The sequence below is a fragment of the Myzus persicae genome, unplaced genomic scaffold (genome assembly GCF_001856785.1).
Source record: "Myzus persicae strain clone G006 unplaced genomic scaffold, MPER_G0061.0, whole genome shotgun sequence".
NCBI classification, from domain to species: Eukaryota; Metazoa; Arthropoda; class Insecta; order Hemiptera; family Aphididae; genus Myzus; species Myzus persicae.
In genome coordinates this window covers 179,235-206,542 of record NW_019100780.1, presented here as the reverse complement: position 1 = coordinate 206,542, position 27,308 = coordinate 179,235, and the positions used below count along the sequence as shown (strand labels likewise).

Below are 27,308 nucleotides of genomic sequence, written 5' to 3'. Positions count from 1 at the left end.
TATACTCGCACAAACTTTCCCAATATCATTGGAGCTATAGATGGCAAGCATATTAGGATGATACAACCAGAATATTCCGGAACATCATATTTTAATTACAAAAAATTCTTCTCTTGCGTTTTAATGGCTTGGACAGATGCAGATTATAAATTTGTTTACATAGATGTTGGTTCTTATGGAATAGCTAGTGATTCAGAAATATTTAAAACGTCTGAAATGGGAAAACGGCTTTCTGAAAATCAGCTTAATATCTCCTCCGGGAGGCATTTGCCAAATGATGATGACAGAAATGTCATTCCATTCTCTGTCGTTGGTGATGAAGCGTTTGGACTTGGAAATCACATTTTAAGACCTTATGCAAAAAGAAATTTAAACTATACCAAGCGAATTTTTAACTATATACATACAAGAGCTCGTCGTGTGGTTGAGTGTACATTTGGGATTCTTGCAAACAAATGGCGTATATTTCACTGCCCAATTGATGTGAATATCTATTTTTGTGTTCGTATTATAAAAGCCTACTGTGTTCTTCATAATTATGTACGTATCAAAGATGGAGTAAAATGTACAGATACTCTCTACAATTGTCCTATGGATAACTTAACGATAATTAATGAAAACAACCGTGGGATAAATAATATGGACAGTGTGCGACAAAGTGTACCGTGAAAATGATGAGTTCATGTTATTTTGTGGACAAGTTGATAGTTTGGCTTTTTTGCCGGTATTTGACATATTTGAAGGAATGTCTCATTTACGTAAAATCATGCCCGAAGAAGCACATGACTTGGTGGAATATTTTGATCAAACCTACGTAAATGGGACATACAGACGTATTGGCTAAAGAAATAAATAGAAATTCCGAAAAGTACCACCTCTTTTTCCACTTAAAATTTGGAATGTACACGAAAGTACATTACATAATATCGAGCGTTCAAATAACCAAACTGAAGGTTTTAATAATCGATTTTCTAAGTTGGTAAGCCATAAGCACCCTTCTATTTGGAACCTCATTAAGAAAATGACACTGGAAGTTGCAGCTGATGAGACAAAACTCCAGCAACGGTTATTGGGCACTGTGCAACCAAAAAAAAAACTTAAGAAGTATGAAAAAATGCAATTCAATATAAAAAAAATATGTGAAGAGCATAGAGATAAGCAACGTGATCTACCAAATTTTTTATTTACTATATCTCATACAGTCATACCACAAGGTTTACTTTATAAATTATATTATGATAAATTTATGTTTTATATTGACGCAATATTAATCCAATATGCATTTAATTTTATACTTGGAATTTTATTTTTTTGTACCTATGCATTTTATTCATTTTCTTTTTTTTCTTCGTGCTTTTATTTCATTTGTTTTTTTTTCTTTTCGTTTTTTTTCTGTTGCTTTTTTTTCAATTGCCTTTTTTCCTAGATTCCTCAGATATTGAACCACCGACATGGACTACTCTTACTGACGTTTGTAACACAGTCGAAGAACAGTTCTATTTCATATAGGTATCTCGTATTATTTATGTGTTTATTTGATATTTAACCGAGAGAAGGACAAAACAATATATTATATAATTATATAGAGGGATATTAAAAAAAAAAAAAACAGTAAGTGTAAGACTCTGCTCTACGACTTTGGTTCGGTCTGTAAACACGATTTCGAAGCATAAGAACCTAATGGGAAGATAAACAGCACGTGTACGGATTTAAAAAGAAACGAACCACCCGAATACGGCGCAGAAGGCGGCGAACAGAGGTCGAAAAGGAAAAATGTTGAAGGAATCCCGTCGAAAGTCTCACGGTGATAAGGCCGAGGCGATGTTTCAAAACGATATAACGCCGCGATATTTTTTCGCGCTCCCATTGGTCGGACCCGTGGAAGAAATGCCGACGTGTCTGAGGCTCCGAGGGGAAAAAAAGCCCTCAGTCCTCACGACACTCTTACTTTGTACATAATATACGATTTAGTATTTACCTTATAAAAGCATTGATCTAAGACAGAATTAGTTCTTATTTTTGTGACACCGCGACTTGTTGGAGGTAGTCGGTCCAGCAGAAGAACCGTCTCCTCCACAACATGAAGGAACCCATGTTGCACGTCACTATGCCGCTTTTCGCCGTAGCGTCTGTGGCAGTGTGTGCGGGTCAGGGCCGGCGAAAGCTATGGGCGACCTGGGTGACTGCCCAGGGCGCCAGCACTTAAGGGGCGCCAAACTGAAAATTATTTTTATTTAAATTATCTTTTAATAGGCATTGAGTATTGATAATCTGTATAATTTAAAATATTAATTATCTAATGTCGTTTAAATTGAAGATGCATTTGCAATTGTTTCATATTTGTATAATGTAAGAATAAAACAGTGTACATCGATATTCGATACCTCTGGTTTTTATGTAAAAATTATGCGTGGAACTATGGATCACGGAAGCATACCACCGCATTTGTGTGGGTCAATAAAATATATAGATGGTCGTAATAATTATTTTCATATTATATATTCAGCGATTTATAAATAAATTCGTAAAACTAGACGATTACATCTAGATTTGTCAGAAAAACCGCGGCGGTAAAACCCATTCGGACCTTACGGCGAAAATAACCAGTGTAAATCAAAAAGACACAATTATCTGACACACACAATTATTAAATATTATTAAATTATTATAAATTTTATTGTTTTCGAATTTATTGTTTTTAAAGTTATGATACATACTAATTTTATTTAACTTATTATTAAAAAACTTAATTTTACTACTACTCAAACTAGGCGGGGGGAGGGGCTTGTTAAGGGCGCCAAAACATGGTTTCGCCCAGGGCTCCACTACTTCTTGCGCCGGCCCTGGTGCTGGTCTAAAATTACAATTTATTTATAGATATAACAATAGAACCTAATACTGCGTTAATACCCATAAAACATGTGTACACATGTCTACGATCATAGAACAATAATAACAATAACGAAATAGACCGAACTACGATGTGACGAACATTGTCAAGGCCAACGCCAGAATACGGCGGTTACAGTCGAGGCACTCGACGTCCGTGTTCACTAATAATTTGTTTGACCCGGTCACCTAACCTAGCCAATGCTGTTTTGTAGTGTAACCGTGATGACTGATGGCACTCCATCATAAGATGTTGTCCAATGTTGTTATTTTTGTTATTATTAAATCGAGCGCCTTGGTGAATTGGGTAATTTTAAATAGATAATATATGCATTGAACCTGGCTCATTGAATCTTTGGAATCTTGAATGCAGAATGGTGCGTATTTGCGTGCTGCTACTTTCCAGTTACGTCTCTGCGACCACCATTAGTGTGTGTTATTTCCTCGTAGCTCGCGTGCATCAGTAACGGGCAAGTAAGTATATATTTAATATTATATTACAAACAAATTAATAAGTATTTTAATGCTTGTACTCTTTTTCAAATGTCTAGAAGAGAATATCTACCATCCAGTCCACCGACCCGTTTTCGTTTGTTAACCCACCTTAACAGAGTGAGTTGGAAGAGGATCGTCATTTTTTTGGATTCGACTTAAGTACCGAAAGGGGGTAAGTCGGAATTTATATAATATACCTAATAAATATTCTGTAGGTTGGTTAACTTAACTTAAACAATTATTTCATAATGTTAACAATAGTAAAAGATATAATTTATATTCTAAGTTGAGAGGACAACAAACCCACATGTATTGTCTCTATCTTACTGACATATAACAGAAGTACCAAAGTCCAAAATGTACGTTCAGCAGTTAACCTCAGCCCATTGAATCCAATACTTGTAGATTATATTCAAGATAACTAGTAACTACATTAGCTGCATTTGTTTACTTGTTATTCTATATTCTATTCAAGTTAAGAACCGTACTCAGCGGCTGCCTTGTGCAAAAGTGTGTAGCATTCTTATACAGCAGGCTCACAGATGGTCGACAATTGGAAGAGACCAAAACTGGTTACCACTAGGCAACGTTCTTAACTTGAATAGAATATAACCACTGGTGTGCAAGATCCGTTGAAAGAAGCTGAAAAGTATACTGTGTATTAATTCATATTTGTCAGCAGAGAAATGAGTTTGGTTATTGATAAATTAATGTAGCTGCATAGTAACCCTTGTCCCCCAACAATGTACATCCCAGCATTCAATTTGTTACTTACTATAATGAAACTAGATCACTCAATTAATACTTGATACCTAAAAAGTGTAACTATAGGTAAGTGTTGTGTTTATAATTTCGGTATCAACTGCCTTGTCTATACTCCATCCAGTGACAGAACACACCATTGCCCGACTTAAATTGGTTATTCTGTGCACTGTGCAGAATCAGCATGCTCTAGTAGGCCAACATTTTACTATAGGTTTTGTGCCAAATAAATAAAATGAAAATAGAAATGTGCCTAAAAACATCTTTTTGTAAGTTTTAAAATCATACAATAAATCTATTCCTTAACTTAAATTCTAAAAACTAATACTTTCTTACATATAATTTTATTTTCAACGATATCAAACATATAATTATAAAATTAAGTTTAAAACGATAACAATACATTTATAAGCATGGCTCGGGATTTATAGCATTTGCTTATTTTGATGGTTTGACCTAAAATATAGCAGAGATGTTGTTTTTGTTCTCTGGAAACCACAATTAAAGATATACTTAATATATAGTATATCTTTAATTGTGCTGAAAACTTAAAAATAATAGTAATTTTCTCTTTTATATCATATTTCCTAATAATTAACACCCGAACTCGTAATTTCACGTTTATCTACTAATCAGCCAAATTAAGAAATTTTTTTCGATTATTCAAACATTTTTCAGAAAATATTTAAGAAGTATAATCAAAAAGTTAAAGTGTTCTAAAAGGCTAAAAGTTTTAATTTTCATAATGGTGATTTTTTTTGGTTTCTAAGTATTAAAATTAAACCATAATATATTATAAATTGTGTTAATAATTGTTGTCGTACATTTTTTTTTGCTAATTTTAATGTTTTTAATTGCTTATTTGAGTGCTTATATTGAAGTATTTAAATGGTTATTTTGATGATTGTAAGTGCTATAAGTCCTGAACCTTGTTTATAAGTAAAGCGCTAGGGAAATTAGCTACAATCGGCATCGGATAGATTGGCATGGTGTCTGTAGTACAAATAAGAAACAAGGGGTTCTCCATTATTTTGTTGTTATTTCCAAATATATTAACTTACGAACAATTGTCCCACAACATTTCAAAACTGATATAGTATTAATTATTAATTTAAATGGAATTATTCTGTCCGCCTTTTAAAGAAAAAAAAAGAGATATTAATTAATATTTAATACCAGACTATAGAAAATTAGAAACTGTTAATCGCTGATACTGCTGTGCCAATCTATCTGATGTCAATTGTACTTATTTCAATTATATTTTCATAATACATAATTTAGTTTTTATGTACTTTACCTTTTGATGGTAATTTTGAAATTATTTTATGAACTACCCTTATAATTATTAAAATATCAAATAATGTCCATTAATATTGTGGCACAATATACCTATAAACAGTAGTGTGTTCTTTCTAAAAAAATATTTATCATACTTATAAAATCTATAGTTTATTATGGTTTGTATTTATTCTATGACAGGATACAAATTTAAATCCAAGACCTACCTAAAATTTAACAAATTATGTACAAGAAAATAGTCCAGAATGACCAAGGTCAAAATCACCCGTATAAAATCATCAGAACAAATCCATCAGTAAATGAAGAAAATATTCAATCTGATTTAAAGTCATCTGAAGAGCAAAAGGAACAGCCACAGCCAAGTAGTTCTAAAACTAAGGAACAATGGAGAAAAAAGCAGAAATCTCCTAATAGATCAGAACAGTGGGTAAAAAACCGTAATTCAGAAGATAAACAAGAAATATGGGGAGGAAAACAATTTGAGGTAAATGAACATTTTAATAATCGCAAAACTGAAAAAAAATATATCAATAGATACAGCTTTGGATTTATACGTCTTGCAGAACTATGTTGCAAGGATGCTTATGAGATAGTATTTGTGATGTGCAATGAAGTTAATGGATTCATGGACTTATTTAAACAAAATAAAGAACCAGATTGGATTTTTTTGCTTATGAAAGTTTCAGCTAAGGTTTGTTCAACTGAATTAATACAGAGTAAACATTTCTTGCTAACAGAACTTATGTGCAAACAATTTTTTGATCATCTAAAAACATACATACTGAGCACACCAACTGAAAAAAACATTAAACGATGCAACAATATGAGTACATTTTATGAATATTGTTTAGTGGTTTTCCAATCTATCAATACATTATTTCCAAAAGAAGCAGAAGAAGAGTTAAAGGAATTAATCATAATAAGTAATATTGCCGTAAACGTTATAAAAAGTTATTGTAATCATATTGAAATTAATGAATCTACAATAATTGAAATAAATGATTTGCTGAAAAACCTCATTAAGGCTAAGTTACCAGAGGAATTAAAGTTGAAAGAAACATTTGAAAATGAAAATTTTGGACAATCCAGGCCCCCGCCAGAAAATTTTAGAAAACTAACTGCATATCCAACTGCAGTTGATCTTGATTATGGAGAACCATTTTTACGACCAAATATCTCCAAAGGAACTTATCAAAATGTAGAGCACTACTTAGATGTTCAATTTCGTCTTTTACGTGAAGATTTTATTGCTCCTCTACGAGAAGGTATTCAATTTTATAAAGACACACTAAATGATCGAAAAAAAAAAAACAATATACGTATTCATAGCGATGTTGAATTTGAAAAAAAATGTGAATTTGGTCGTGATAAATATGGTTATCTGATAAACTTTGACAAAAAAAATAAATTAAAAATCAACTGGGAAGTGACAAAGCAATTTATGTATGGTTCTTTATTACTGTTTTCTTTAAATGATTTTAGGACTTTTTTTTTGGGTATTGTCATGGAGCGAAAGATAGAACTTTTGACACAAGGAAAGTTAATTGTGCAATTATTAGAAGATGCAAAACCTTTATTTAATACGCCTCTAACTATGGTAGAAAGTGAAGTATTTTTTGAACCATATAAATGTTCAATGGAAGTTTTAAAAAATATTAATACACTTAAATTTCCTATGGAAAAGTATATAATATCAGCTTGTAATAAGATCGACTATCCATATTATATTGATGAGTTACCTGAACACACCTACTATGCAATTGATGATTTGGTTAAATTTCAAGTACTGAGTCAAAATCATTGGCCTACATAAGAATAGCTAGGACTTGATGAAATGCAATATGGAGCATTTAGAGCGGTGTTGACACAAGAATTTACAGTTATTCAAGGACCACCTGGTACTGGAAAAACATTCATTGGATTGAAAATTATTAAAACAATAATTAGTAATTTATATGAGAAGCCATTTCTCACAAAACCTATTATTGTAGTGTGTTACACAAATCATGCTCTTGACCAATTTATTGAAGGTATATTGAGTTTCACAGATAAAGTTGTTAGAATTGGAGGTCAGTCCAAGTCAAAAATAATAGAAAAATACAGTTTGAGAAATATATCTTCTACGCACAAAAAATCCCTAACTACTTATACAGGTCTAAGAAATATTGAAAATCAGCTAAAAAATACTATGTCTAACATCATATATTTTAAGAAATGGAGTGAAGTTGTATCATATAATGCTGGAATATTAGAGTTATCACTGCTGAAAAGGAAGAAAATAAAGATAATGATGAATCAAAGCGATATGAACCAGATGACTTAGATCTAGAACTTAATCATAAAGATATTGTTGTTTACAGTATATCGTTAAACGACATAAAAAATGCTTGCACAGAACTACTTGAAGAGAGTTTAAGATTGAAGAATCTATCTAATAAAAGTGTACATTTTTTTAATGAATATGAAGAAGCCAAATTCAACTTTGGTGTAATGGAAAGTATACATGTTTATTTTGTAAATATGTTGAATTTAGCTAATGATGAAATAGTACTACCACAAACAATAAAAAGTTTAAATGTACTAAACATGAGACAAAGATGGTCTTTATATTTTTGTTGGGTAAAAGAAACCAAAGCTATGTTGGATCCTAAAATAATAAAGTATGAACAAAAGTATACTCAAGTCTATAAGCATTATGCTGAATTAAGACAGTTGGCTAACGTAGAGCTTTTAAGTAAAATGCATATAGTAGCATTAACAACTACCGGTGCAGCTAAACACAGAATAATGCTGGAAGGATTAGAATCGCCAATTAGTAGGTTCAAATTAAGATATTTAAATACAAAATTTTATAAGCAAATTTAATAGATAACCTTAATTTTTAGTTGTTGTTGAAGAAGCTGCCGAAGTTTTGGAAGCACACATTGTTTCATCTTTAACATATCACTGTCAACATCTAATATTAATTGGTATTTATCATTTTTCTTATGAGATCAATGATGCTGTAAATCATTATAACACTTTATTATTTTTCATTTCAAAGGTGACCATAAACAACTACGTCCTAGTAATGCAGTTTACAAATTGGCAAAAGATTTTAATATTGATATTTCATTGTTTGAATGTATGGTCAATAATGAAGTACCTTGTTACACATTGGGCGAACAACATAGAATGCGCCCTGAAATAGCATCTCTTATAACTCCATCCATATACAATAAATTAGAAAATAATATTTCTGTTAGTAATAGAGAACACATTCGCGGTGTTACCAAAGATGTATTCTTTCTAAATCATAATATATATGAAAACGAAGTATGTTAAATCCGTGATTGTATTTAATTATTCTAAAATTAAATGAATGTAATTTACTTGTGTATTTAGGTTGCAGACATTTCAAGCAAAAGTAATAATCATGAAGCTAGCTTTTTAATTATGTTTGCTTGGCATTTAATTTTACAAGGATATAATACTGATCAAGTTACAATTTTAACAACTTACAGTAGTCAAATGTTTCAAATTCAGTCGGTATGTGAACTCTACAATTCTTTTTCAAAATATTTTAATGACTAACTTTGTACCTAATGATTATCAATGTGGTATTGTTTATTATAAATATTACTTTGATGATATTTGTTGGAATTAATTAATAATAAAAACTAATACATTTTATAAAATACTTAGTTGCGAAAAAAATATTCACAATTGGAAGGGATGAAGATCACAGTGGTAGATAATTATCAAGGAGAAGAAAGTGATATAATATTGCTATCACTAGTTAGAAGTAACGAAAAGGGAAATGTTGGATTTTTGAAAACTGAGAACAGAATATGTGTTGCATTGTCAAGAGCAAAGTATGGACTTTACATAATGGGTAACATGGACAATCTGTACAATTCTGGTAATTTGTGGAAACAAATAAAAGAAACTTTAGTAAATCAGGGTTCTTACGGTAAAATTATAGTTTTGTTGATATTGTATAATGTCGATAGTTTTAATTTAAATTTGATTGCATGACTTGTTTTAAGGCGATGAATTGACTTTAGAATGTGCTGTTCATTCTGGTATTATGACAAAAGTTGCAAGGAGTGAAGATTTTGATATTATTAAGGAAGGTGGTGGTTTTTCCATTATGTGTAAATCATTGTTATTGTGTGGTCATTATTGTTCAAGTGTATGTCATTCTTATGACCGTGAGCATTTGAAATTTAAATGCATGAAGCCGTGTAATAAGTATAATGTTTTAATTTACCATTTTCTTAAAAAGTTATTTTGTTATGTAATTTTATATCATAGGTTTTGTGATTATAATCATCCATGTGAAAAAAACTGTTTTATGGATTGTGGAAAGTGCGCTGTGCCATTAATCAAAGAGTTACCGTGTGGTCACCAATTAACATTACCATGTTTTGTTGATATTCTTACTTATCCCTGTGAAGAAATGGTTGGATTTATTACTATTTATTTTCATGTTATATTATTTAAATTACATATACACAATGCACTTGAATTTAATTTTAGGTGGAAGTTGTCCTAGAAATATGTGGTCATACAATTTTAAAAAAATGTCATGACAAAAAACCAAACTGCTCATATAAATGTATAGATCGGTTAGATTGTGGTCATGCTTGTGAAAAAAATTGTCACAAGAATGATGATCCAGAACACGAGAAGGTACCTCTACTATTAGTTTTTGAAAAATTATTTTATATTTTAATATTGTTATTTTATAAATATATCCACAGTATAAATGCTTAAAACCTTGTGAAAATATGAGCAAAAAGTGCTCTTTAAATCACAAATGTCAAAAGATGTGTTATGAAGATTGTTCATTATATTGCGATGTTAAAGTTCAGAAAGTTCTGCGTTGTGGACACATCAAGAATGATAGTCTTTGTGGATTAAATATTGATGAGATTAAATGTATTCTTCCTTGTGATCGTCCATTAAAATGTGACCATAAGTGTCAATCTAAATGCTACAAAACATGCGCACCTTGTGATAATCAAGTAAGTTAGATATTCTAATGTGTTTTATCTGTTCTGATTATTTAAATTTATTTTTAGGTAATAAAAGTTATTCCAGATTGTGGCCACTCAATCTCGATGAAATGTAAAGTTGCACCAGAACGTAAGCTTTGTACAAAGCAATGTAATCAAGTTCTAGATTGTGGGCATATGTGTAAGAATTTATGTGCAGAAGAATGTACAACTAATGTTTGTGAGGAAATAATTTTACAAAAAAATAGTCAACTCGCTTGTGGTCATAATAGCATTTGAGTTTTATGCAGTGACAAGGATATAGGTAAACATCTTTGTACCTTTGTAATTAAATCATGTAATAATATACCATATTTTTTTTTTTTATTGATTGTCAAAACCTATTTTATTTTATTTTTTATTTAATGTACATGATATAACTTTATAAGTATATGACTAATATGTTCATATTAGGTACGTAATTCATAAAAAAAAATCATGTTATAATGTAAATCTAGGAAATGTTTCGGTTTTGTAATACTTATATTTTTTAAATTTCAAATCCAAATAAAAAATAAAAACTAAATATTATAGAGTTCAAACTGGACAGCCAATATCTACTTGATAAATGCCGTGAACCATGTTTACAAAAATTAAATTGTAACAATATTTGCTCGGGAACATGTGGAGAATGTAAACAAGGACGTTTACATATACCCTGCAGTGACATTTGCAACAAGATAAACCCATGCAATCATATGTACGTGTAAATATTTTTATTTAAAATCCATGTATTTATTTGTCATAATTATGTATAGTTATTTATTTTAACAGATGAAGATTCCCCTGTAAGGAGCGGTGTCCCCCTTGTAATCAGGAATGTGTCTATTCTTGTGTGCATTCTAGATGTACTAGTCTTTGTGGTAATCCATGTGTACCGTGCAAGGTAATAAATAATTCCTAAGTAATACCCAATGAAAATAAAAATGTATATATTTCTTTTACATTTTTTTCACTCTAATTTTTATTTTCACTGTCTGCCATGTGTGATGTTTTTGATGTTAGTAATGTTTGAATTAACTTTACAGACCATTATATGTACTTGAATCTTGTAATCATGATATATTTGTTAATGTTGATTTCATTAATAGGAGAAGTGTGATTGGAAGTGTCCACATTTGATATGTACCAGAAAATGTTATGAGTATTGTGATCGTAATCCTTGTTATGAGCATTGTACGATAAAGTTGAAATGTGGGCATGAGTGTATAGGTTTTTGTGGTGAACCGTGTCCCCCACTATGTCGCATTTGTCAAGAATATGAAGTAACTACAATAATTTTTGGCAATGAAGATAATCCAAATGCAAGGTAAATTAAAAGGAATATTTGTGAGACATTTTTTTTTTTTTATTTTGTTAAAAATATTGGGAATTTTATTGTTAATTTAAACTAAATTGTATTTATTAATTATTCATTTTTATATGCTTGTGGAAACTAATGATTCAATTTTTCTGATGGCTAACTAAGGCTTTATGTCATATTTTATTTATATCATAATATATACTGTTAATATTCTATTATTAACGTGATTTTTCTGTATATTATTTAATGTTGATGTGATCATTTTTAGGTTTATTTATTTAGAAGATTGTGAACACACTATAGAATCTGAAGCTTTAACAAAATGGATGGACCAAAACAATGGAAAAATATCTTTTAAAAAGTGTCCATTATGTAAAAAACCGATTTTAAAAACCCAACGTTTCATGAACCAAGTAAAGTTTATATTTGAAGACATATCAAAAATAAAAATAAAACAATATGGAGAACTATCTGTTATTCGTAGCAATACAAATACGATAATGAATTCCTTAAAATTCCTGGATAATAATTTTGCTTCTAACTATATTTGTGATACAGATTATTATAGATATGATAGAATTAAAAATTCATGGGATATGTTCTGTAAGCCTTTATTGGGTTCTTTGTGTACAAAACGTTCAAAGTTCACCTTACCTGCCAATAATATTGAATCTTTAAATTTTGTCATTTATTTATTTGAAACTATTGCTAAGTGTAACAATAGAATTAAAGAAATCAAAGATAGCCAAAGAAAACAAACTATTATTAATCACTTTGATTGGATTCTTTCTGTTGCATTTACTTATTCACATCAGTTGTCCAAGCAACAAAAATTTGATATTAATATGGAGATGGCACGTGGTGTAAGGATTATGAATTTATTTGAGATCATGTCCAATACAAATTTTCAAATCGCAGTTAGAATGAAAACTTCCGACACAAATGTTCTGGAAAAAATTGTAAATGACATGGAGAATTTGTTAATGTCATGCAGCATGTACACAGTAATCAAGGATCAACATATACAACATTTAACAGAAAAAATTCATCAAAAAATTGAATGTCTTCCTTTAATAACAGATAATGAAAAACAAATGATTCATGCAGCTATGTCTACAAGTTTTATTGGCATTGATAGAGGTCATGGTCATTGGTTCAAATGTTCAAATGGCCACATTTATTGTGGAATCCTGATTCAGCAGTCTATTAATTGTCCTCAGTGTAATGACCAAATTAGCAGTCATGTTTCAGGAGTGAGATGGCTATCAGAAATATTTGTTACTTGACATATGTATTAAAATTGATTATTATGAGAAGGAAGGAAATCTATTCACTTAATTAATATGAGTTATTTTTATTTTATATTTGTGTTTTATTATATTTTTATGTTATGTTGGGTTCAAAACATTATTTTTGTGAAAATTATTAAATTGGCGATTGAGAATTTATTAATATGTATTGTTGACTTCATAACTCTTAATATAATATTAAAAGTTAATAATAATAAGTTATTAATATTGGATTCACATTCAAATATTTTCCTTGTTTCACATTGTTCTTTATGAAAATTGACTTCTAAGGCTTGTGAGTACTGTTTATTTATATTGGACATTTGGATAGGTAACATTTTTTTTTGAAAAACTAGTTACCATTTTTATTATTACATTTATCATGAAAATATTTTATTACCAAACAAAGAAAATATCTTAGACTATTTTTTTTTTCATATGGCGCTATGTCAAAGAGTAGACTCAAGGCCTAGTTCAACAAGCGCCTATTTGGCTGAATTTGAATTTTGATTGGACACCCGTAGATTTCTGTCATGCTCTATTGTGGGGGGGGGGGGGAGAGGATGGCGGTCTCTCGAAACAGGTGTTTGCCTAGAGAAAACTGCCTCCCGTGACCGAGGTTTGAACCGGCGATGGTGCAACCGACACTTTAATCCACTCGGCTTATCCGTCCCCTTAAATACTGAAAAATCTAATACCTAATGTAAACAAACATAAGCTCAGAAAATATTGTCATATCTGATTAATTAATTCTAGAAATTTAACATACTTTCTAATATAATAATCAAAAATAATTACCAACATTTTTATTCTTATTCAGATGCCTACTTAAAACCTTTTTTTAATTCTTCCATAATTATATTTCATGCTAAACTAAGATTGAAATACTATATTTGTCAAATTTATAATACCTAACTAATTAGATAAATGCCTAAGTAAATTATTTAATACAAAAACCTGTTCATTAATTGAAACAACTTAATCAATACATAAATTATTTTTGTTCAAGCATATTATATATTTTAATTATAGTTTATTTTGAACGAAGTAATTGGTTTTTTTATTTTTCCAGTAGATGAACACTGTTCATTAAATTGATAATAATGTGTTAAGCACATAGACATAAATAAAAATGAATGAAAAACAAATAAACATGTCTATGAATATACTTATATAAATATTATATTATCTATGGTAATATAATAGACATCGTTGATATTAATACACACTAAATAACTATTGAAGTTCTTTACAATCATGATACCTACTATATAAAAAATCAAATAAATAATACCAAGTGCCAACTATAAAATAATTTATAAAAAAAAGAAATGTGAACTAAGTACTATGTAGAAAGTTGGTACTATAAGTACATAATAATATTATATCCCTATAGGTATTGTGCTAACTGGTAGGGTCACGAAGACTAGAATTTTGTATATAGTCTTTGTGGTATGAGTACATCGTACTCATCGTAGTGTATCCCTGTTTTTTATTTATAACCTCCTAAGATATATTTTTTCCCTTCAATAATGAGCTACATAAAACTTCATTTTCAATTTTTTCTTTCATTGTTCGTTCTGCTTCTGTTCATACATTTTGAGACTTGAATACGCGACGAACTACGACGACTCTAAGTACTCTCATTGTACTCTAAGACTAGTCACTACACGAATATCTTTCGGTTATTTTAATTATAACACATTAAACATGTATTTAGTATGTTATATTATTATAGTTTATTTAGTGTGTACTTTTTTGAACCATTTATAAGTATATAACTGAGGAAGAACACATACTTCAATCGAAAGGCAGGTAATGGCGTATTTATAATTTCTTTATTCTAACATAATTTTTCCTTATAACTATGTTAATTTAAACCACGGTCTAGTCGGTCTACAGTTTTTAATAACTACAGAATTAGTAGGTACACGTCGTACAATAATATAAACAGATCAATGGTTTAGTTAAAATAATAAATGTTGAGAATTTAATATGAAGGTTGTAGTATTGCAGTAGTTTACCTGATGGTTATTGACGTCTTTATAAGGGCGTGGGCATCGAACTGCAACATTTTAGTGATGGCATTTTTTTTTGACATCATTGTTTCTATATTATAGAGTTAATAAATAGTAATTTAAGGTGTAAAGCAGTGTTGTGCGCTATATGCGGCAGCAAACACAAACACGTGCATGTGACATATTATTGTAAATTAATAATTATGAGTAGGCAATTACGCTACAACGACATCATGTTATAATAAGTTTATAAGTCGGTTTTTTGTATAGAATGCGTTAAAAACAATCCAAACAAAATTCTTAAAATCGCAAAAACATGCATGACTCCGGATGTTATGAAGTCGTAAAAAAAACCGCACGTTTTCATAATGGTTAAATATATTGTTATTTAGCCATGGTTTTCTGGTTTTCATAATCGATTATTATAACCTTATAATATTTAAATAAGATTTTAGATATCTCGATTCTCGATACAAAATTACCACAAAAAATAATGAATACCTTGCATTGACGCTTATACATTTTCGAATGAATTTTAGTAATTTTTTAGTGTCGTTGCCTCGAAATGAATTTACCGATACGGCGATACTGCAATATGGTCCTAATGTCCTATACGGCTATTGACTATACCCATCTTTCGATGGTACACCTCTACCATAAATTAATCGGTGCAGATCGGACTCGAAGTCTCGAAATAAGGCTACTCAAAGTCAATAGTCGGTAGGCACCGAAAATAAAATGATTATTCATGTTTCGTACACTAGTTAATTCAGAAAATTGATCTAAAAACAAACATACAAAAATATAGGTCTATCGGAATCGCTTCAATCATACGTGCCTCGCTCGAAGACTCGCGTTGCCCTCTCTCTTACAGTCTTAACGCGGTGCTCACGTCCTATAAGAAGATGCCACACCCGTACGTCTTACAAAACATGGTAAATTTACCCTCAGCAGATCACGTTTAATTCCGTTGATTTTAGAATTAGGGTGTATTAATCTATTGAAACTTGACGTCTAGAACATGATCTGCGTTCTTCATTTTGGATTTTTACGATAGTTCAATTTTTTTAGCAAGTTATGCGTATAGCGTATATTATATGGCGTAAACTAAAAATGCCAATAACTCACTTAGAAATTGAACTATCATTAAAACCCAACATAATATTGGAACACATAGACATAATGATCTTACCATCAAGTTTCATAATAGGTAGATTCACACTAATTTTTAAGCCAACGGAATTAAACGTGATCTGCTGAGCGCAATATATGGCTGAGCGTAAATTTTCCATGTTACTTGTTGGTAAGACGGAGACAACACAAACGACCTATTTACATGTCTAAATAAAGACGTAGGACGCCAAATCTCTAAAATGTTTTTGAGAATGAGTATTAAGTAATAAGTATGTCTATAAGCTATAGATACCTACTATTATTAATAAAATAATAACTAATAATTAATAAGGTGTGACACACCTAAGTGTCTACGTCTACTTACCTAACTACTGACGGCAGTGACACTCGAATTGCCTCTGAAATATAACAATAGAACCATATTATGTAAAATATATAGTATACCTTTAAATTCAACTTGATAAACTTATGATATTTACATTTACCATCCATTTGTTGCACATCACGTAATAATATATGCTTGAGATTGAAAATTATTATTGCACACCTCTTCTTAGGTAAATTATTTAAGTTCAGGCACACTTAAATCAATTTAAAAATTTAAAAATTCCAATTCAATTACAAATTATTGAACAATTTTTATCATTTTTCATTTTAAAATTAAAAACATTTTATTTTTTGTGTGATGAAATATTTTGTCTTGAGAAATGAACAAAATGTCAAATATTGCTTTTTATGAACAAATACATTCTGAAAAATGAAATATAGGCTGAATATTCTTAAATTGTTTCAATATGTTGTAATATGACGTATTGATCTGCAAATTCTGTACTGAATAAGTTATCCAAATTATTCACTTCTGTTAAGCTACATAAACAGATAAGTTATGTAATAGGTAAGTCATTGTACCTAGCTAAATTAACATTTTAAATATACTTTTAGTAGGTAAGATAAGTTTATGGGAATAAACTCAACTTAACTACATTGTAAGACACTAAAGTCCAGAGCATATATACAATTATAACCTACATTTGCATTTACAGCGGGTAAATTAATTGGAAATAGAAACTCATAAGCTACAAAGGCATTTAATGTTTACATAACACAATTCCTAAAGAAAAGGCATTTTCTTATCTTAAATTAAGTGCTGAGAATTAAATTTAGAAATAATTGTATAAGTACCTAGTATCTTTTGAAAGTTAAAAAGTTTAAGTTTGTATATTATAATATGATTAAATGCTCCAGCATTATAAGTATTAATAACTAATACTTGAACAAATAAGGAGAAACAATAATTAAAAAAATCACTTTCCAAAAAATAGTAATAATGTCATTTTTATAATGAGAATAATTTTTTAAACAAAAAAGTATAGTAATAATTAATAATATAATAGTATCACTTGCATGTGTATTAAATTAATATTAGGCAAAACCATGTACCTAAACCTAACATAAAAATGTACTAAGCAAAAATAAATATAAGTAAATAACAGTATTTTAATATGCATTTATTATAAACTCTAAAGATTATATGTGTTAAAAGGTATCTGATAATGGGTCCAAGAAAAAAGAAGTTTAATAATAGACACCAAAATGACCAAAGTTTTAAGGAAAGAACTAGAGGTTTCAAAACACCATCACAATTAGAAAATGTAGATAATAATTCATATGATATTGAATTATCAAGAAAGCAAAAAAAACTGGAACAATCAAACAGTTCTAATCACCAAGAACAACAAAAATATAAAGTAAAATCTTCAATAAAGGAATCATATAATAATAAAACGAATCAAAATGAAATTAAAACTAACAGTAATTTTAAATTCGGATACAAACTACTCGAAGAATTATGTTCCAAGGATGCTTCTGAAATTGTATTTGTGATGTCTAATAAAATGAACGGATTCATGGACCTTTTTAAACAAAATAAAGAACCAGATTGGATTTATTTGCTTATGAAAGTTTCAGCTAAGATTTGTTCTACTGAATTAACACAAAGCAAAATTTTTTTACTTACAGAACTCATGTGCAATCAATTTTTTGACCATCTAAAAACATATATATTGAACACACCAACTGAAAAGAAGATAAATAGATGCAACAATATGAATACATTTTATGAAGATTGTTTAGTTGTGTTTCAATCTATAACTACATTATTTCCAAAAACAGCAAAAGAAAAGTTAAAAGAAATAATAGTAAGTAGTAATATTGCTTTAAATGGTATTAAAAGTTATTGTAATCATATTAAAATAAATGAAACTACAATAGTTAAAATGAATGAATTGCTAGAAAAGCTCAAGGACACTGTCTTAACAGAGGAATTACAATTGAAAGAAAAATTAGTTTTTGAAAATATTGCACAACTAATGCCTCCGCCTGAAAATTTTAGAGAACTAACAGTATATCCGACTGCAGTTGATCTCGAACGTGGAGAACGATTTTTACGACCTAATATCTCTAAAGGAGCTTATCAGAATTTAGAACACTATTTAGATGTTCAATTTCGTCTATTACGTGAAGATTTCATTGCTCCACTACGAGACGGTATACAATTTTATAAAGACACAATAAATAATCAACATGAACGTCGAAAAAAAATAAATAATATCCGTATTTACCGTGACATTGAATTTGAAAAGAAAGGTGAATTTGTTCGTGATAAATATGGTTATCTAGTTAACTTTGAAAAAAAATATAAATTAAGAATCAACTGGGATATGGCAAAACGATTTATGTATGGATCTTTATTACTATTTTCCGGAAATGATTTTAGGACTTTTTTCATGGGTATTGTTATGGAGCGGAAGATTGAACTTTTGACACAAGGAAAGATAATCGTGGAATTATTAGAAGATGCAAAACCTATATTCAATACGCCTCTAACTATGGTAGAAAGTGAAGTATTTTTTGAACCATATAAATGTTCAATGGAAGTTCTTAAAAACATTAATAGTCGTAATTTCCCTATGGAAAAGTATATAATATCAGCTTGTAATAAGATCGACTATCCATATTATATTGACATGTTACCTGAACCTACCTATTATGCAATTGATGATTTGGTTAAATTTCAAGTACTGAGTCAAAATCATTGGCCTACAAAAGAACAGCTAGGACTCGATGAAATGCAATATGGAGCATTTAGAGCGGCGTTGACACAAGAATTTACAGTTATTCAAGGACCACCTGGTACTGGAAAAACATTCATTGGATTGAAAATAATGAAAACAATTATAAATAATTTATACGACAATCCATTACTCACCAAACCAATTTTAGTAGTTTGTTACACAAATCATGCTCTTGACCAATTTATGGAAGGCATATTGAGTTTTACAAACAAAGTTATTAGAATTGGAGGTCAATCTAAATCAAAAATAATTGAAGAATACAGTTTAAAGAACATATCTCGTATGTACAGAAGATCCATTACAACTAATAGAGGTCTTCATAATATTGGTGAACAAGTCAAAACTACTATGGAGAACATTAAATATTTTAAGAAATGTAGTGAAGTTGTATCATACAATGCTGGAATATTAGAATTATCATTGTTGAAAAACGGAATGCCTAAACAATATCATCATTTTTTCAACACAACTTTGGATCTCCTTTCTTGGTTATTTCAAGATTTTGATTATTTTAGTGTAGACCCAATTGGGTTTATAACTGGAGTCTGCAATGATTTGATTGATAGGGTTTATCACTCAGAACAATTGTTAGAAATCCAAAAAGAAGTGGTTAAAGATGATGATGAAGAAGAACCATATGAACCAGACTACTTAGATCTAGAACTCAATAGTAAAGATATTGTAATTTATAGTATCACATTAGACGACATAAAAAATGCTTGCAAAGAACTACTTGAGGAGAGTATACGATTAGAGAATCTATTAAATTTTGATGTAAATTTCTTTAACGAATCTGAAGAAGCTAAGTTCAACTTCGGTGTAATGGAAAAAGTACATGATTATTTTGAATATATGTTGAATTTAGTTGATACTGAAATTGAATTACCGCGAACAATGAAAGATGTATATGTTTTAAATATGAGGCAAAGGTGGTCTTTATATTTTTGTTGGGTAAAAGAAACCAAAGCTATGTTCGATCCAAAAATAATAGATTGTGAACAAAAGTATACTCAAGTTTATAAGCAATATGCTGAGTTAAGAGAGTTGCAAAATGTAGAGCTCTTAAATAAGATGCATGTAATAGCATTAACTACAACTGGTGCTGCTAAACACAGAATAATGCTAGAAGGATTAGAATCACCAATTGGTAAGAATAATGATGTTAAATTACTTTTTTAACAAACTGTATAATAAATATTAATTTTCAGTGGTTGTTGAAGAAGCTGCTGAAGTTCTGGAAGCACATATTGTCTCTTCTTTGACAAGTCACTGCCAACATCTAATATTAATAGGTAGGTATTTGTAAGTAACCATATGCAAACATATATGTAAGTTAATTATTTATAATTTTAAAGGTGATCATAAACAACTGCGTCCTAGTAATGCAGTTTACAAACTGGCAAAAGATTTTAATTTTGATATTTCGTTGTTTGAACGTATGGTCAACAATGATGTACCTTGTTACACGTTAGGCGAACAACATAGAATGCGCCCTGAAATATCATCTCTTATAACTCCATCAATATACAATGAATTGAAAAATCATATTTCTGTTCACAATAGGGAACACATACGTGGTGTTACAAAAGATGTATTCTTCCTAAATCATAATATATATGAAAACGAAGTATGTTATGTCTGTTACTGTATTTTATCATGATCCAATTCAATTAATACAATTTAATAACCACTTAGGTTGAAGAAATTTCAAGCAAAAGTAATGATTATGAAGCTAGGTTTTTAATAATGTTTGCTAGGCATTTAATTTTACAAGGATATAAAACTGATCAAGTTACAATATTAACAACTTACAGTGGTCAATTATTTCTAATTCGTTCGGTAAGCCTGTTTTTAAGTTCTAATTTAGGACAATATAAATGATAACTGATTTGATTCAAAGCATTATTAATATTATTTTTTTTATTGAAATTATTAAGTATTAAAATATGAATAATTCATTGTATAATATATTTTAAGTTGAGGAAAAAACATTCAATATTAGAAGGGATGAAGATCACAGTGGTAGATAATTATCAAGGAGAAGAAAGTGATATAATATTGCTATCACTAGTTAGAAGTAACGAAAAGGGAAATGTTGGATTTTTGAAAACTGAGAACAGAATATGTGTTGCATTGTCAAGAGCAAAGTATGGACTTTACATAATGGGTAACATGGACAATCTGTACAAATCTGGTAATTTGTGGAAACAAATAAAAGAAACATTAGTAAATCAGGGTTCTTACGGTAAAATTATAGTTTTGTTGATATTGTATAATGTCGATAGTTTTAATTTAAATTTGATTGCATGACTTGTTTTAAGGCGATGAATTGACTTTAGAATGTGCTGTTCATTCTGGTATTATGACAAAAGTTGCAAGGAGTGAAGATTTTGATATTATTAAGGAAGGTGGTGGTTGTTCCATGATGTGTAAATCATTGCTCTTATGTGGTCATTATTGTTCAAGTATTTGTCATTCTCACGATCGTGACCATTTAGAATTGAAATGCAGGGAGCCGTGTAACAAGTAAATCTTTTAAAATAAAAATTATTAATAATTATAGTTGTATTATTCATCATAATCTTTGTATAATAGGTCATGTGCTTATAATCATCCTTGCAAGAAAATATGTTACATGGACTGTGGTAACTGTACTATATCAATGATCAGAGAATTACCATGTGGTCACAATTTGGCATTGCCATGTTTTGTAGATGTTCTTACTTATCCATGTGAAGAAATGGTTGGATTTATTGTTATTATTTTTCATACTGTATTATTTTAATAACATTTTTGTTCTCATTAATATGAAATATTTAGGTAGAATCAGTCCTAGAAAAATGTGGTCATACAATTTTGAAGAAATGTCATGACAAAAAACCAATCTGTTCATATAAATGTATTGATCGATTGGATTGTGGTCATGCTTGTGAAAAAAATTGTCACAAGAATGATGATCCAGATCACGAAGAGGTAGTGTTGGTTTATAAGATTTTTTTTGTATCGTAAAATATATATTAAAATAATTTATTCAATTTATAATTTTTTCCACAGTATAAATGCTTAAAACCTTGTGAAAATGTCAATAAAAAGTGCTCTCTAAATCACAAATGTCAAAAGTTGTGTTATGAAGATTGTTCATTGTGCACTGTTAAAGTAAAGAAAGTTTTGCCTTGTGAACACATTAAGAATGATATTCCTTGTGGATTAAATATCAATGAGATTAAATGTATTCTTCCATGTGATCGTCTATTAAAATGCGATCATAAGTGTCAATCTAAATGCTATGAAAAATGTAAACCTTGTGAAAATCAAGTAAGTTAGATATTTAAATGTTTTCTGGTTTGATAAATTTAAATGTGTTTTCTGGTTTGATCAATAAAATTAATTTTTAGGTAATAAAAGTTATTCCAGACTGTGGTCATTCAATTACGATGAAATGTAAAACTATACCAGAACGTAAGCTTTGTACTAAGAAATGTGAACGATTTTTAGATTGTGGGCATATATGTAAGAGTGCATGTTCAAAAAAATGTACAGATATAAATTGTGAAGAAATCGTATTGCAAAAAAGTAGCAAACTTGCTTGTGGTCATAACAGAGTTTGGGTTTTGTGCTGTGACAAATATGAAGGTATTATTTGATATCATAGTATTATTAGTTTTTTGTTATTTTAAATTGCAGTGCCATTTATAATTTTTTGAAGTACCTACTTTTTAAATAATTCTGTGTTTAAAATACTTATTTCAGTCGTTTTCAGTTAATGGTACTGTACACCAATATAGTATAGACTTCCCATATAGTACAAACTAGTACTAGACTACTAGAGTATTATATACTTGCTTGCAAAGTCCATTTAAATCAAAAACATCCTTAAATTTTCTATGTAAAATCACCCTGGATAACAAATTCGAGCTGTCATTGCCGGATCTATATGTATTTTATTTAAATTCACTTTAATCAAAAAGTACACTAATAACTGTTTGACCTTTGGCATATTAGTTTGTCATTATAAATTTTATTGTACAACTGTTTGAACAAGTATTGAAAAACAATTGATTTTGATTTGATTTGAACAATATTATTAAATTGTTGCAAACCACTTTTTAATTTTTTATTTGTGACACCTATGTAATAACCAGTATATATCTAACTTGTAAATAGTAGGTAAATACATTTTTTAAACAAAAATAATGTATTTAGAGTTCAAAATGGACAGCCAATATTTACTTGATAAATGCCGTGAACCATGTTTACAAAAATTAAATTGTAACGATATTTGTTTGGGAACATGTGGAGAATGTAAGCAAGGACGTTTACATGTACCTTGCAGTGAGATTTGCAACAAGATAAATCCATGCAATCATACGTATGTGTACATTTTTATTTAAAATCATGAAATAATTAATCATTAATCCTTTATAATAATTTATTTTTACAGATGTAAATTTCCTTGTAAGGAGCGGTGTCCCCCTTGTAACCAGAAATGCATCTATTCTTGTGTTCATTCTAGATGTAGCAAGGTGTGTGGTCAACCATGTGTACCATGCAAGGTAATAACCAATAAAAATAAATTTTTATATGTATAATTTTTTTAACTTATTTCTACTGTCTGTGGACTATGATTTGTAGTTGACTTATGTTTTATTTGTGAATTGGTTAACTAAGGTACATCCTGCTGAATATAATTGAACCTTTTGACCATGATTTATTTTTGTTGATTGTATAAACAGGAAAAATGTGAGTGGAAGTGTAAACATTTAAAATGCACTAGAAAATGTTATGATTTATGTAACCGAAGACCTTGTTATGAGCCTTGCACATTAAAGTTGAAATGTGGACATGAGTGTATTGGTTATTGTGGAGAACCATGTCCTCCTTTATGTCGAATTTGTCAAGAAGACGAAGTTACAACAATAGTTTTTGGCAATGAAGATGAACCAAATGCAAGGTAAATTGGAAGAAATATCTGTAAGATATTTGTATTTTTTTATTTTGTGACAGACCTTGGGTTTTTGTTAGTGATATTTTGTTAGTATACAAGGTGATTTTTTTTAATCATGATTACCCTTATTTTTTCCTTTAATAATACAATTATTCAAATCTAATATTTAGGATTTTTAAGTATATCTAAAAAGACCACATTTTCAAATTCTTGATATTTTTTATACTATTTAAGAAGTGTCCTGTGGGAATACAAATTTCATTTACTCTCATTTTTCAAATGATAGTTGTATTATTTCAAATTTACAAATCATTTAATGTATGATTTTCTTGAAAATGTTGATGTATCTAAATCAAAATTCTAATAAGTAGTTTCTGAGTTATTAAAATGTTTATACAATGATAATCCTTAAATATGGCTTTACAAAATTATTAACTATAAGTAGTCCTCTAGTTGTAGTATTCATTATACTTAGATCATTTTTTCAAATTAATAAACAAACAGAAGTTTGTATTGTCACAGGTTTATTCTTATTTTTATCCTTTTATGGTACAAAAAAACCAATGTATTCTAAAATATGGTTATCAAGTATACCAATTTAAAAATTTCAAAAATCAGAATTTGAATGTATGTATAATTTAAGAAAACAAATAGGGCAAGTGTGTTTAAAAAATCACCCTGTGTATGAAATTAAAATTGTATTAGTTATTTTTATATATTCATAGATGTAGATATTTTGCTTTGGCATAACGCTCTAAGGTTATATTGTGTCGTATAATTATATTATATTATATTTTATTACAATAAATATATATTATGTCATGGCAACATTCTTTTTGCACCAGCTGTGATTTTTCTGTATATTAATTAATGTTGATGTATTATTTATTTTATTTTTTAGATTTGTTTATTTAGAAGATTGTGAACACACTATAGAATCAGAAGCCTTAACAAAATGGATGAACCAAAATGATGAAGAAATATGTTTGAAACAGTGTCCGTTATGTAAAACACCAATTTTAAAAACCCAACGTTTCCTGAACCAAGTAAAAGTTATATTAAAAGATATATCAAAAATTAAAACAAAACAGTATGGAGAATTAGCTGTAATTCGCAGCAAAACAAAGACAGTAATTGAATCACTAAAATCCTTGGATAAAAATTTTATTTCAAATTATATTGGTGATAAACATTGTAATATCAAACATTCATGGAATACATTTTGTAAGCCTTTATTTGGATTTTTGAATAATAAACGTTCAAAGTTCACTTTGCCCGCCAATGATATTGAATCGTTAAATTTTGTCATTGATTTGTTTATAAATACTTCAAAGTTTAAAAATAGAATTAAAGAAATCAAAGATGGCCAAAGAAAACAAACTATAATTAATCACTTTGATTGGATTTTGTCTGTTGCTTTCACTTATGCACAACAGTTGTCAAATCAGCAAAAATCTGATATACGCATGGAAATGATACGTGGTTCAAGAATTTTAAATTTATTTGAGATCATGTCTAATGGAAAATTTCAAGCTGCAGTTACAATGCAAACTCTTGATACTAATGAAATAAAAAAAACAGTAGATAATATGGAGGCATTATTAATGTCATGCAGCATTTATACATTAAGCAGGGATCAGGATATAAATAAGTTAACAGAAGAAATCCAACAAAAAATTGATGATCTTCCTTTAATAACAGATGATGAAAGGCAGATGATTCATGCCGCTATGTCCACCAGTTTTTCAGGAGGCATCAAAGCTCAAGGTCATTGGTGTAAATGTCCGAATGGCCACATTTATTGTGTTACGGAATGTGGAGGGCCAATGCAGCAATCTATTTGTCCTGAATGTAAAGTAGAAATTGGTGGACAGAGTCATCGACATGTTTCAGGAATCACCGTAGCATCAGAGATGGATGGCGCTAGAAACCTCATGTTTCAGTATTAGTTATTACTCAAAAAATTGGCTTTTTATTTTTATTTTACCAGCTGAATTATTAACATGTAAATAGCTCATGTTTATTTTTATAATATCATATAAACTTTGTTTCTGATATTATTTTATCTAGTTTATTAAAATATTACAGTATTTAAGTATCACACTAATTAGCAAATGTATCAATTTACTAATTATTAACTAATAAATTAATGATAACATAATAAAAATTAAATTAAATTAAATTATAACATAAATAAATAGTAAATAACACTTAATTATTGGTGTTTTTCTCTGCATTTAATAACAGATTTATAGCGGTTTAATCATGTAAATATGATATAAGAGTACTAAGTTGTAATAAGTATTGATTAAGTTTATTTGAAATATTTTTACTTGTCAAATAATGTTTCATTAGTACCTCATTTTTATTATAAATAATTAAATATTCAGAACTAAAGATATTAAATAATTAAATTCAAATCTGCATTAATTATTTTATATTTTACATTTAAAAAAAAATTGTACTATGAAATCTTGATGTATCAATGAAATTGATTGTACTTATTAGTTATCATGACATGCAAATGCATTTAATGTTACTATGATCTTAGGGTGTCTGAAATATAATCAAAATGTAATAAAGTTGTAGTTTCTTATTACTATTTACTATTTTTCTAAGATTTATATTTCACACCATTGAAAAATTAATCAGCGTGGCAGTGAAAAACTGGTAAAAAAAGCATAAATAATCAGAAAAACTGGAATTGAGCATTTTTTCGAAAAATTGCTGAAAAAGGCAAAAAAAGCACTTTCAAATTTCATAATTGAATGTGTTGTAACATGACATACACTTCCTTAGCACTATGATACATTTTAAGTCAACCCATAAAAATAAGCAAATGCTTTAAGTCCCAGGCCCTAGTTATAACCTATAACTATTTAGCAAATCAATATAATAAAAATATATTTTTTTATTAAATTAAATTAATTCATTTTTTTGGTTGATAAAATATTACCATTTTTTTACAACAATTGTTTAGTGATTGGATTTTATATACAGG

General features: G+C 29.0%; 1 protein-coding gene and 1 long non-coding RNA gene across 2 annotated transcripts; one reads left to right on the top strand and one right to left on the bottom strand.

Annotated features, from left to right (window-relative positions):
* The first annotated feature begins 1,360 nt into the window (after positions 1-1,360).
* On the top strand, positions 1,361-26,681 carry LOC111042923. The gene is given in 31 exon segments (XM_022327657.1): positions 1,361-3,363; positions 3,441-3,556; positions 5,626-7,712; positions 7,715-8,260; positions 8,331-8,414; positions 8,489-8,760; positions 8,830-8,973; positions 9,130-9,397; positions 9,474-9,678; positions 9,742-9,889; positions 9,967-10,119; positions 10,191-10,454; positions 10,512-10,749; positions 11,019-11,184; positions 11,259-11,370; positions 11,576-11,793; positions 12,056-13,070; positions 17,749-20,509; positions 20,571-20,654; positions 20,718-20,989; positions 21,058-21,201; positions 21,340-21,607; positions 21,684-21,888; positions 21,958-22,105; positions 22,183-22,335; positions 22,417-22,677; positions 22,758-22,995; positions 23,566-23,731; positions 23,804-23,915; positions 24,096-24,313; positions 25,209-26,681. Coding segments are annotated over 29 exon segments (11,955 nt in total). The 5' UTR covers positions 1,361-3,363; positions 3,441-3,556; positions 5,626-5,668; the 3' UTR covers positions 26,257-26,681.
* Positions 16,238-16,820, bottom strand: LOC111042958. The gene is made up of 2 exons (XR_002605518.1): positions 16,708-16,820; positions 16,238-16,626 (listed from the first exon to the last, which is right to left on the bottom strand). It is a non-coding gene; the product is annotated as an uncharacterized LOC111042958 (long non-coding RNA).
* Positions 26,682-27,308: the final 627 nt, after the last annotated feature.